Source organism: Staurois parvus, unplaced genomic scaffold, assembly GCF_062004578.1.
Source record: "Staurois parvus isolate SC_StPar_1 unplaced genomic scaffold, SC_StPar_1.0 ptg000227l, whole genome shotgun sequence".
NCBI lineage: Eukaryota > Metazoa > Chordata > Amphibia > Anura > Ranidae > Staurois > Staurois parvus.
Window position 1 is genome coordinate 396,473 of NW_028318023.1, and position 14,124 is coordinate 410,596.

The window sequence follows — 14,124 nt, forward strand, 5'->3', positions numbered from 1 at the left end:
ACCTTTAAAGTCCTGTTGCATTTTCTATTAGGATTCCTCTACATATACTATAAAACAATGACATCAAACTACCCATGAATAACAGACACACATTTGCTTCTTATTTGAAGGAGCCACTAACCATGAAAAGCAATTTTACTGAAAAACAATCAATTAGTGTCAGAGGTACATACGCTGTTCCATTTCGTAGCCCAAAGGGGGCAGTATCTTCACTCCTCACAGAATACATATCATAGCAGTCTTTGATATCATCTTTTAAATCTTCTGGCACAGTGCAGGACCCATTCCTCACTTTAAGTTGTCGGAGACGAGGAACCCCAAGTAGCATGTTCTCAAAATAGATGAAGCTTTGGTTTTCTGTCATTGTACTGTTGTTGAACCACATGTCCCAATATAGACCATCTAATAGTGGGCCCTCTGCAAACTGTAATTAAAAAGGAAATTTCCGAATCAATATGTTTATAAAAATATATAAAATATACAAAATCATACTACCCACAGGAAGTACACTTGAGAATAAAAACGAAAACCAAAAAAACGGCGCTGGGAGAGGACCACACATGAAGAGTCTAGATAGGTTCATGACAAATGATGGATACAGCAGGAGAAATACAAATACAAACAGGGGAATAAGCGTACAATAGTAATGAGTTTAAAATGAGGTGGCGATGAAGCGACAAATGGAGACGGGGGAAGTCCACAGTCAAAGGGTCCTAGGTGGTGGATGGATGGTGAATGCAGCGCCCCATAGAACGAAGCAGAACTCTGTAGAAAATAAATCGGACACTTCTTATGTTTGTGAGTAGTTTTTAAACCTCTCGTTACCAATACATCTTTAACCCTCTACACTGAGATTGGTGCCCTCTTATGTCCGATTTATACACTTGAAGGTAAAAATGTTTAAAATACATGTAACTGCCCCTTTCTCTTTTATCTGTTAACTGCATACCAGTTCTCATTAAAGTGTTACTAGTAATTTTTGCTATCTAGTGCTTTAAAAAAAAAAAAAGGCTGGAACCGGAAGGGACATCGGTCTGGTCCTCCAAGGGCATAGAGATGAGTGGAGGTCATCTTTCCTTCACTCATCTCTATGCCCAGCGCTGGAATCATTCGGTGGTTTCTCAGGTAAGGCTGAGAACTACCAAGCGGCGGTCGGTCGGGCGGAGTCGAGGGCGGCAGCGGCGAGTTTTTTCGGCACCTGTATCAGTGCTTTTTTTTATTTTTTCATATCGGCCGACGGCCCAAAGGGGTGTTTTCGGCTACCGAAATTTTAGTGCATCCCTAGTAATTTTTGCTATTTAAGCCGCTTTAAAAGACCAGCTCCCTACTGAACAGCATTTATTTTCTTGCCCTGCCCTTTCCTAAAAAAAAAAAAACCAGATTTTTTGGTAAACATCACTAATCAGAATTTATTGAAAGAAAAAAAAAAACGGACCTCCTTTTGACCCCCCCTTCAACCTGTTTTAAGCATGTTTTGCATTCCTGCAGACTTGCATGTGAATGCAAAACTCACTTGAAACAAACAAAATCCCAAAATTCCAGCAATTTTACAAAGATGCAGTTTCTGTTCTGGCCATTTTTGTGATTAGAAAGAAGCGTACTGTATATTTCCTGGTTTTGGTGGAGTGGTCTCTCTGAAATCATAGTGTGTTTGAACACCTATGCGTTTTCACTGCTGTTTTGATTTAAGTCTATAGGGTTCAAAAACACACTGCATTGCACCAAACATGCACAGGACCCTTTTGGAAATCACATTGTGTTTGGAACACGTAAGTGTGAATGACCTCCATAGAAAGCCATGTTATCTTTCTTGACATGCGATTCAGATTCATCCAAAATCGCATCAGTGAGAGTCAGAGCAAAGGCTCAATATTGCACAGCTATAACACAAGCAGCGGACAAATCTGTTTTTAGACATGTAACTATTTCCAAATCTCACTGGATGACTCATGAGAAAATAACTGCCAATTCTATGAAAATATCCTACTATGTTAGCTTTGTGTATTGAGCATATCGCTAATGGAGCCATTTATTGTAGATGTAATCTATAATATAAAATATAATGCAGATCCTTATTACAGGGCAATTAGATAGGTGAAATAATAATAAATCATTTACTGTTTTAGATCATCCCGTTTCAAACTTTGTGTCCCACAGGAACCTTTGAAATAACATGTAGATCACAAGGAACCTCTGTTATAACAAATCCATTGGGGATGAGTGGGAAAATGCCCCGTACAGTGAGGATATTACTTTTTTGATCCCCTGCAGATTTTGTAAGTTTACCCTTTTACAAAGAAATGAAGAAATTCATTTTTATCATAGGTATATTTTAAATGATAGAGGAGAGGACAGGCTGTGTTTCTGCATTGGGCTTGTGTCCTACTGGGGATAGTCCACATGCTTCCGCTGCGTTTGGTTTGTGGCTGGGGGCCAGAAGTGCTGTTCCTGCCATTCCTTTCACAGGGATGTGCAAATTATATCATCCAACGCCCAGGACATGCAGTTCCGAGAGTCAGGCAGGTGTTTTTTTTGTCTTAATTTAGCCCTGCTGCGGGCAAGCAGCGATCTGGCACTTCCAGGTATTGCTCGCTTATTACGATTTTAACCACTTTCAGACCATGCACTGTAGTTTTACTGCTACAATGTTGGCCAGCTGCACAGAATAACCGTATATATATGTGTGATTGTTTTATTTCCAAGTAGGGGGCGTGCACGTGTGTGCCCGGTTATCCAGCTGCCCTGTCACTGGCTCCAGCACATGCCGATAGGCGAAGCTGAAGACAGGTGAGAGATCTGTGCTGGTAAACAACATATATTGCTCTGACAGCGGGGTTGTGCCGGTTCTTGTTTCCCTGAAAAGCAGGGAATAAAAAAACGCCACATCCCTTAGTAAAGTCACCACACAGTAAACACTTTACACATTACTAGGCACACAGTTAGCCCTTTGATTGCCCCAGATGTTAACCCATTCCTGCCCAGAGTCATTAATACAGTGACAGTGCAGATTATCACCAATTACTGTATTAGTGTCACTGGAGATGTCAAAGTCAGTTAGTCAGCTCCCACTCAGTGTCAGATTCCCCACCGCACTATCACAGTCCCACTATAAGTTGATATTCAGCGCAATTATTAGTATGAAAAAATAAATACAAATACCAGTATATATACACTGTCATTTGTAGACTCTAAAACTTTCACGCATACACCAATTAAAACAGTAGTAAACTGGAGGGAAAAAAAAAGTCAAAATGTGCTAGTATGCATCGCAATAGTGTAGTAGTTTTATTGCTTCAGATAAAGGTGACATCAAAAAACAAAAAAATCAGACACTTACATAAATTGATCCAATAGGGGCACCAGCCATGTGTGGGGCCGTGCGGTGTGCTGATAATGGTTAGGGGCACCTCCCTTAGGGATGGCCGAGATCTGTATTGCGTGAGACTGATAACCTGTCCTGATGGCTGAGATCTGTACTGCTGGAGACTGGTAACCTGTCCTGGATGGATGACACCTGGTGGTTTGTTCCTGCCTTGACGACTTCATCCGTGTGCATAGGTTCCATTCTCTGAGTACCAAGGAGTAGGTCTTATATACTCCAACGCACAATCATTTGTGCTGTCTGGTTAGTGCATTTATTTATTAACCTTTATATTTATATATACGCATATATATTGCTCATCAATATTCTAGCGCTGCATATTTTTACTTGTATAAATGCCTATGATGCTTGGTTCTAGTCTTCATGTGTAAATTTAGGATTTTTTTTCTCTTCAAAAATAAAGCTTTGTTAGTTAAAAAACAAACAAAAACTGGCTCCTAACTTTTTTAGCTTGTTCCTAGATTCAAAGCAAAATTTGTCAAGCCCTGCGTGTATGTATGTGTGCATATATTAACCCGGTACTAGCAAGGTGTACCCAATACGTGACAGAAGTTCATTTTGAAATCTTTGCAATTTATTAAAAATAAAAAACAAAAGTAACCACATGTACAAAGGTATTCACAGCCTTTGCCATGACACTCAAAATTGAGCTCTGGTGCATCCTGTTCCCACTGATCATCCTTGAGATGTTTCTACAACTTGACTGGAGTCCACCTGAGGGAAATTCAGTTGATTGGACATGATTAGGAAAGGTATAAACCTGTCTATATAAGGTCCCACAGTTAACAGTGCATGTTAGAGGACAAACCAAGCCATGAAGTCCAAGGAATTGTCCGTAGACCTCTGAGACAGGATTGTACCAAGGCACAGATCTGGGGAAGGGTACAGAAAAATGTTTGCAGCATTGAAGGTCCCAATGAGCACAGTGGCCTCCATCATCTGGAAATGGAAGAAGTTTGGAACCACCAGGATTTTTCCTGGAGCGGGCCACCTGGCCAAAATGAGCGATCGAGGGAGAAGGGCCTTAGCCAGGGAGGTAACCAAGCACCCGATGGTCACTCTGAAAGAGCTCCAATGTTTCTCTGTGGAGAGGGGAAAACCTTCCAGAAGAACAACCATATCTGCAGCACTCCACCAATCAGGCCTGTATCGTAGAGTGGCCAGATGGAAGCCTCTACACAGTAATAGGCAAATGGCAGCCCGCCTGGCGTTTCCCAAAAGGCACCTGAGGGACTCTTAGACCATGAGAAACAAAAATCTGTGGTCTGATGAAACAAATGTGTACAAATAAAACTTCAGCACAACAAATAACTCCTCAAATTCCTGTGTATACCACTGCTGCTGACACTTGCATGCATTTGCACACACAAATGATATGTCATAAAATAGTGCCGTGCACATATCTCTATACCCTCATATATGAATATGATGAAACAAAGATTGAACTCTTTGGCCTGAATGCCAAGCGTCATGTCTGGAGGAAACAAGACACCGCTCACCACCTGGTCAATACCATCCCTACAGTGAAGCATGGTGGTGGCAGCATCATGCTGTGGGGATGTTTTTTAGTGGCAGGAAATGGAAGACTAGTGAGGATCGAAAGAAATATGAATGCAGCAATGCACAGAGACATCGTTGATGAAAACCTGTTCCAGAGAACTCTGGACCTTAGACTGGGGTGACGGTTCATCTTTCAACAGGACAACGACTCTAAGCACACAGCCCACATAAAAAAGGAGTGGCCAACTCTGTGAATGTCCTGGAGTGGTCCAGCCAGAGCCCAGACTTTAACCCGATTGAACATCTCTGGAGAGATATGAAAATGGCTATGCAACAACACTTCCCATCCAACCTGATGGAGCTTGAGAGGTACTGCAAAGAAGAATGGGAGAAATTGCCCAAAAATAGGTGTGCCAAGCTTGTAGCATCATACTCAAAATTACTTGAGGTTGTAATTGTTGCTAAAGGTGCTTCAACAAAGTATTGAGCAAAGGCTGTGAATGCTTATGTACATGTGGCTTTTTTTTTTGTTTTGTATTTTTTGTGTTGTTTTTTTTTTTATAATAAATTGCAAAGATTTCAAAACGAACTTCCTTCACGTTGTCATTATGGGGTATTGTTTGTAGAATGTTGAGGAAAAAATTAATTTAATTCATTTTGGAATAAGGCTGTAACATAACAAAATGTGGCAAAAGTGAAGCGCTGTGAAAACTTGTTGGATGCACTGTACACACACACACACACACACACACACTTTAATTTGAGCACAGGCATATTTTATTTCTATTGCATAGTGCAGGTCAGTGACCAGACCTGAACCTGTAGCTCTCCTACAACTTGTGTATATTTGCACAATACTGATGCTATATCTACTGAAGTGTGCTATAAGCAAGTAAGTAGCTTGCATTTTGCAAAATAGAGTAAGGACTGGACAGAGAGGGATTACTTTGACGCAGTTGGCGAGCTTAAATATGTATTGCAATGTATATGAACTAAAAATCCATATTTTTATGCAAAGTTTGCTAGAAAGGGTGTATAGCAATGTGCAGAGGGTTCATTCAAAATGTGTAATAAAAGTGTGCGAGCAGCATTTGTATCAGGCTGGTCATGTATTCATTATCATTCACCTACCCATATTCATAAAATGTCATAAAATGAAACTCATCACTGTCCATATTTTCTCCATTGATGTAAAAAATCAGACATAACCAGTCATACAGTATGTACATTTTTATGTAGTTTATAGTAACTGAATTGCCCATGTTGCAAAACTAAAGCTGGCCATAGAGGGATAGAATTTAGAAAAAAAATTCATAGGAAATTTTGTATGAAAATTTTCAGGACATACGAATGTTGTTCAAAAGATGAATGAATGGACTTTACCAAATGAAAAACCACATTCACTGTTAGAAATTTGTTCATTCAAGAAAAACATTTCCATCCTGCTCCTGTGAATTTTCTCGTCACTACACTCAAAAATGTACATCGAGTTGACCCAATACTGTTTAGAAAGATGAATAAAATTTCTAAGAACATTCTTTTCCTGAGAATTTTTGTTTGAAATTCTACCCATCAATGTCCAGCTTTTCTGATGTATGAAACTCTCCTGCGCTATATGAACACTCTCCTCAGTTGTATGAAGTCTCTCTTATGTGGTTGGACAGGCAATTACCCAGAAAGCTACGAGTTGCATCTGCGAATCATTTGTTTGCTTTGCCGTTAACTCACATCCTTCCTGAAATCACCAAAAAACTAAATACAAAGATGAAATACATAAATGGGAACTGCTATACCTGCCAACAGTCCATACAGTCCTAAGATTTACACAGCTCTGCAAAGTGAACCCGTTTCTTTGCCCTGCATGGGCACACTGAATAGGAATTTCCTGTCCAATACCATGAAATGTTAAACGAACACACGTGATGATATTGATAACATACAGTGTGATTGTACAATCTCCTTAAAGCTGACCACACACTATACTATCAGATTGTAAAATCCCCTCTAGGCTGGCCAACTATGTACAACAATCCATTCAATTTGTGTTCAGTCAGGAAGGCCCTTGCACTACATTACTGATGGAAGAACTAAAAGGAGATTGCACAAACAAAACGTATAGTGTATGGCCAATTTAAGATTTATTAATGACCAAGTACTGTGAGGGCCTACTTAAAAGTGGTTGTAAAGTTTTTTATCTTCATTCATTCTATGTATGAAGGTAAAAACCTGTGTGGAGCAGCCCCAGCCCCCTCTAATACTCACCTGAGCCCCATCGCGATCTAGTGATGTGCACAAGAGCCTCGGCTCTCCCGGGTCTCTCAGTGTGTCCTGTCGGGATAGCACTGGAGCGGTGAGGGGAGTCAGGTAAATGTTTAGGGAGGGTAGAACAGTTAGTGGAGTGTTTTTTAGGGGAATGCATTAAGGTAAAATCTACTTGACTTTAGAACCACTTTAATTCTAAAACTGATGACCGAGGGCAGGGTCTCCAAACTTTCCAAAAAAAGGTCCCATTTACTGTGCTTTAGACTTTAGGGTGGCCAGCTGTGCCCAGTGGGAGTAAACAATGCCTGACCTTTGGTATTAGGGGGGAGAAATAGTTGGTGCCAATGGGAGGTGCCATTAGTGGTGTCAGTGGCAGGAATAATGCCTCAAGTGTAGGATAAAGGCAAGCAAAGGGCCACATATGGCCCCAGGGCCACAGTGGGAAGACAGCCAGCATAGGCATAGAGCTGCTATCACATTTTTTTATCAATTATGTTACGAACAGTAGGATAGTAGTGCAGTCCCGTACTCCTACCCTGTTTCTGTTGGCCTGATACAGTGGGGAGAATGAACTTTAAAAAGAAAATTACCGTATTTTGCGCACCATAAGACGCACTTTTTTCCCCCCAAAAAAGGGGGGAAAATGTCAGTGCGTCTTATGGAGCGAATATGGAGCGGCCGGTCCGGTATTTCCACTGCCGCCGTGTCAGAATACCGGGCCGGCCGCTCAGCTCTACAGCGGGACCTTATAGAGATGACTGCTGACCTTTGGGGAGGGGGGGGGGGGGGAGCGGGTACCTGAATTTGACAGATACCCGCTCCCACTTCCGTGGAGTTGTTCTTTCATCTTACCCATTCCTCTATCCAGCGGCGCGGTCTTCCCAGCTTCTGTAGTGTGGGCATGACAGCCGGGTGCCAAGTGCGCATGCGCAGGAAGCGGTGCTTTTTGTGAATGGTAAGGCGGCACCTGGGACACATGACAGATCCCAGAAGCCGCTGGACCAATCACAAAGCGCAAGTGCTTCTCGCTCATGCGCACTGGGCACCCGGCTGTCATGCCGAGCGCCATTACAGAAGCCGGGAAGACAGCGCGCGGCTGGATCGAGGAACAGGTAAGATGAAAGAACAACTCCGCGGAAGTGGGAGTGGGTACCTGTCAAATTCAGGTACCCGCTCCCCCCCCTCCCCAAAGGTCAGCAGTCATCCCCTGTACTATGCACAGTCTCTGGTCATCTCCTGTACTGTGTCCGCAGTCTCTGGTCATCTCCTGTACTGTGTCCGCAGTCTCTGGTCATCTCCTGTACTGTGTCCGCAGTCTCTGGTCATCTCCTGTACTGTGTCCGCAGTCTCTGGTCATCTCCTGTACTGTGTCCGCAGTCTCTGGTCATCTCCTGTACTGTGTCCGCAGTCTCTGGTCATCTCCTGTACTGTGTCCGCAGTCTCTGGTCATCTCCTGTACTGTGTCCGCAGTCTCTGGTCATCTCCTGTACTGTGTCCGCAGTCTCTGGTCATCTCCTGTACTGTGTCCGCAGTCTCTGGTCATCTCCTGTACTGTGTCCGCAGTCTCTGGTCATCTCCTGTACTGTGTCCGCAGTCTCTGGTCATCTCCTGTACTGTGTCCGCAGTCTCTGGTCATCTCCTGTACTGTGTCCGCAGTCTCTGGTCATCTCCTGTACTGTGTCCGCAGTCTCTGGTCATCCCTGTACTGTGTCCGCAGTCTCTGGTCATCCCTGTACTGTGTCCGCAGTCTCTGGTCATCCCTGTACTGTGTCCGCAGTCTCTGGTCATCCCTGTACTGTGTCCGCAGTCTCTGGTCATCCCTGTACTGTGTCCGCAGTCTCTGGTCATCCCTGTACTGTGTCCGCAGTCTCTGGTCATCCCTGTACTGTGTCCGCAGTCTCTGGTCATCCCTGTACTGTGTCCGCAGTCTCTGGTCATCTCCTGTACTGTGTCCGCAGTCTCTGGTCATCCCTGTACTGTGTCCGCAGTCTCTGGTCATCCCTGTACTGTGTCCGCAGTCTCTGGTCATCCCTGTACTGTGTCCGCAGTCTCTGGTCATCCCTGTACTGTGTCCGCAGTCTCTGGTCATCCCTGTACTGTGTCCGCAGTCTCTGGTCATCCCTGTACTGTGTCCGCAGTCTCTGGTCATCTCCTGCACTGTGTCCGCAGTCTCTGGTCATCCCTGTACTGTGTCCGCAGTCTCTGGTCATCTCCTGTACTGTGTCTGCAGTCTCTGGTCATCTCCTGTACTATGTCTGCAGTCCATTAGTTCAGAATTTTTTTTTCCTGTTTTCTGCCTCTAAAACCTATTGTCGCTTATTTTTTAGACATGCTTTAAGCACCAGAGCAGTGGTTCTCAACCTGTGGGTCGCGACCCCTTTCACAAGGGTCGCCTAAGACCATCGGAAAACACATATTTCCGATGGTCTTAGAAACCGAGACACCGCTCCTCTATCCGTCTCCAGGCGGGTCCGCCCACATGCAGATACGCCCAGATACGAGTACCCGGCGTGATGACATCATCGCGCCAACCCCATCACATACACCCTGTATAAATACAGGTGTGACAGGGTTGACGCCATAATGTACTTATGTGGACCAGTCACACATGTGTAAAGAGCAGCTATTGTGTAGAAAGTAGCTGCTGTGTTGAAAGCAGCAATATTGGAGGTAAAACGACACTTCATGAATTCTAATTATAATTGTTTTTGTGATTAATCAATATGCTTTAATTATGTTCAATTTGTACCAATGAAAATACATCCTGCATATCAGATATTTACATTATAATTCATAATAGTAGCAAAATTACAGTTATGAAGTAGCAACGAAAATAATTTTATGGTTGGGGGTCACCACAACATGAGGAACTGTATTAAAGGGTCGCGTCATTAGGAAGGTTGAGAACCACTGCTCTAGAGGGACCTCTGTTTATGACTTCTCTATATGCAAACTCCCTGCCTAAATTGATACTAATCCACTCTATGAACACTATGCCCAATTCCAAATCGGTTCCTGTCTTAGGGTTACTCTGTCCCCCTAAAGGCACTCAAGGAACGTGTGCACACTGCTGCCTGGCTACATTGAGGAGTCTTCTTACGACCACTGAATATCATAGCCTCCACGGCAAGCCACTTATTTTGCTCAATACTCCAGCTGCTAATTGACCATGGCTGAATCCTGTGCTGTCCCTGCTTTACTGTGTAAGCGAAGGGCACGGGGAGAAAACTCCGCTACTCAGAGATTCTAAAAGTGCCCTCTTCCCCCCGTGCTTATACGCAAACACAAACGCATCTGTAAGTCCCACATGCATATGGAAATAGTGATCGCACCACACTTGTGAGGCATCCTTGCGAATGTCAATTTTAGTTCCAGACCTCCTGTGCAACTCTAAACTGGTAACCTGTAAAGGCTTTTAAAGCGCCACTGATGGAGATTTTTTTTTAGGTACCATAGTCTGGCGGTGTTCCAGATATATGCAATTTTATAGAGTCATATGTTAGGTATCCATTTACTTAGTATAACATCTTTTATATTTTAATAAAAAATTAAGTATTGCATTGTGATTATGTGAAATAAAATTCATGAAGTGTATATAAAAAAAAAAAAAAAAAATTGCGTTCAAAAAATATCTCTGCACAAAAATGCCATGTGACGAAAAAACCTGCAACACCCTCCAGTTTATTATCCAGGGCCTCTGCTGGTCTTTTTTTCTAGGGGAAAAAAAAAATTCTGATTTTTACATGTAGGAGAGAAATGTCAGAATTGGCCCGGTGGAGAACTAGTTAAACACATGCAATCATATGCCTATAGTGTAAAAATAATTTGGCCTTCTTATACTATTCAGTACCTCACCTTCCAAAAGTCCTCCTTTGTCATCAAGGTTTTGAAATTTGTCTTCTCAGACTTTGAAACAGGCGTGTCCAGGAATTGCTGGGTCATTACCTTTGTATAGTAAAACATACTGGAAGACACCATCCCATATGATACTACAAAAAATAAATACAAAAGTAAAACAATAATAAAAATAGTGTATATATAAAAGACTTTTCATTGTATAAAAAACATACAAGGAAATATCAGTTGCACGGAAAAAAAAATAAAATTTACACACACACACACACACACACACACACACACACACACACACACACACACACACACACACACACACACACACACACACACACACACACACACACACACACACACACACACACACACACACTTTTTAAACAAAAAGAGACGTGTATGCTTTTTTAAAACAAATTTCCAGCTAAATATTAATTTGCATTCCCTGGAAGGTGCATTACCAGCATATAATAATACTACTACTACTAAAGATAATACTTTGATTGTACATGCTAACAAGCAGGGCCCTCTGAGTCCTCCTGTATTCATTTGTATTGTAATTGTGCTGTCTGCCCTTGTGTTGTAAAGCGCTGTGTAAACTGTTGACGCTATATAAATCCTGTACACCGTATCTTACGCTCCATAAGACGCACTTTTCCCCCAAAAAAATAGGGGGAAATGTCTGCGCATCTTATGGAGCGAATATTGACCAGGACTCCCCCCCCCCCCCCCCCCCTGCTGTGTTAGAATACCGGGCAGGCTGGTCGGCTCTTATGTGGCAAAGGAGAGGCGTCTGAGTCATCAGTACAGTCTCTGGTCATCTCCTGTACTATGTCCGCAGTCTCTGGTCATCTCCTGTAGTACATCCCCAGTCTCTGGTCATCTCCTGTAGTACATCCCCAGTCTCTGGTCATCTCCTGTAGTACATCCCCAGTCTCTGGTCATCTCCTGTAGTACATCCCCAGTCTCTGGTCATCTCCTGTAGTACATCCCCAGTCTCTGGTCATCTCCTGTAGTACATCCCCAGTCTCTGGTCATCTCCTGTAGTACATCCCCAGTCTCTGGTCATCTCCTGTAGTACATCCCCAGTCTCTGGTCATCTCCTGTAGTACATCCCCAGTCTCTGGTCATCTCCTTTGCTATGTCTGCAGTCTCTGGTCATCTCCTGTACTATGTCTGCAGTCTATTGGTTCAGAATATTTTTTTCTTGATTTCCTATGTGCGTTTTATGGTCAGGTGCATCATATGGAGTGAAAAATACGGTAATAATAATAATACCCACAGGGGGCTTAGTGCCTGTGTGAATGAATTCTTATGCTTCTTAGATCACTTTTTATCCTGCTTTTAGATGTTCTTGCTTTAAAGCAGGTTAATTTACATTTAGACACGTGTACAAGTGTTTGAAGTGTGTAATCAAATCCAGGACACACAGGGATTCTATTTTCTCAAAACACAGCTAAACTGACTGCACCTAAACACAGGTAAATGCAGAGTGTGAATGGCACCACTAAAAAACAATTACATGTATCAATACAAGTTTGGAAATGTCCTGTAAATGCATAAAATCACAGGTTTCAAAATGCCAATGTGAATGAGGCCTAAAACAGCTCCCGTTCGTAGGTATCCTGTCTTAGCCCAAACCTACAAATGTTGCCCTCCTCTTACAGCACCCTGTATAATATGACAGTGAGGATTAAACCTCATTGTAATGGCTGGGACAGGTTGGAGGACACAGAAACTCAAACCTTGCTGTCATAGAATGGAGAAATGCAAGAAGCCATTGGTTGGTTCAACCCACCTCCACCCGCCTGAATCTGAAATGCCACTTTTGGGGTAGATTCACCCTCCATGTGTAATTGGTCCTTGTGACCTGTTATCTATAGTAAACAACACATTGGTATTACAGTTCACTGCTGAAAAAAAAAAGCCACAAAAATGCCTGACCTCACCCATCACTGATTAGAGAAGTCTTTGTAGGCAGACTGCCAATGTCGAGTCTCCAGAGCTTCACCTGAGTGACTTATTAATAAATATGTAGTAAAACACTAACCAACTCAGTAGGAGAGCACAGACTAAGAGAGTGAAATCGTGGGGGGCTCTGCAGGAGAACCATCTGTGTACATAGCAGCTCAGAACATGCTTCTCATAACTCCCTTAGGCTAGATTCACACCTATGCAGTTTGCATTTGATCTGTTTCTGCGGTGTGTTTTGCATTTTTTGCACAGGTTTTTGATGCATTTTGCGTTTTTTTTTCTTGTTACTAGGCAGATTAAAAACGCAAAAAAAAAAAAAAAAAAAGTGTCAAAAAACACACTACATGCTTTTCTACAGCGTCTCCATTGAAGTCTATAGAACCAAAAACTCAATGTTTTGTGTTTAAAAAAAGTCCCTGACCCTTTCCAAAAAATGCACCGGGTGAAAAAGCGGTGTGAACCTGTCCCATAGGAAATCATATTAAATGGACTGCAGAAAATGCATAGGTGTGAACCTAGACCTAGGAACAGCCATTGAAGAACATCTCAGTGTCCAAATTTACATATTTTCCTATGAAAAGCTAAATGCTATTATACATAAACCTTTCAAGACCAACTTGCCTTTTTTCTTTCATAACTAAAGCGATATTAAACCCAAAACCAAAAATTTAATATATTGCAGCTTACCAATAAATAGGCCTCCTACACACGATGAGAATGTCAGACGAATGATCGCCCACTTTTCTTTTTTAAATGCTAGTCTCATATTGAAAACGAACAAACATACACACATACATACACATATATATATATATATATATATATATATATATACACACCGTATTTTTCGCTCCATAAGACGCACCTAGGTTTTAGAGGCTGAAAACAGGAAAAAAAAATATTCTGAACTAATGGACTGCAGACACAGTACAGGAGATGAGCAGAGACTGCGGACACAGTACAGGAGATGAGCAGAGACTGCGGACACAGTACAGGAGATGAGCAGAGACTGCGGACACAGTACAGGAGATGAGCAGAGACTGCGGACACAGTACAGGAGATGAGCAGAGACTGCGGACACAGTACAGGAGATGAGCAGAGACTGCGGACACAGTACAGGAGATGAGCAGAGACTGCGGACACAGTACAGGAGA

General features: G+C 42.6%; 1 protein-coding gene across 2 annotated transcripts in view; it reads right to left on the minus strand.

The window, feature by feature from the left end:
• Window positions 1–14,124, minus strand: part of PKD2 (polycystin 2, transient receptor potential cation channel) — a 66,611-nt gene that overhangs the window by 37,335 nt on the left and 15,152 nt on the right. For both annotated transcript variants that reach the window (XM_089679558.1, XM_089679557.1), the window contains exons 3-4: window positions 11,000–11,133; window positions 174–424 (exon numbers count right to left, since the gene is read on the minus strand). In XM_089679558.1, the coding sequence (XP_089535684.1) occupies window positions 174–424; window positions 11,000–11,133 (385 nt within the window). The remainder of the gene's footprint in view (window positions 1–173; window positions 425–10,999; window positions 11,134–14,124) is intronic.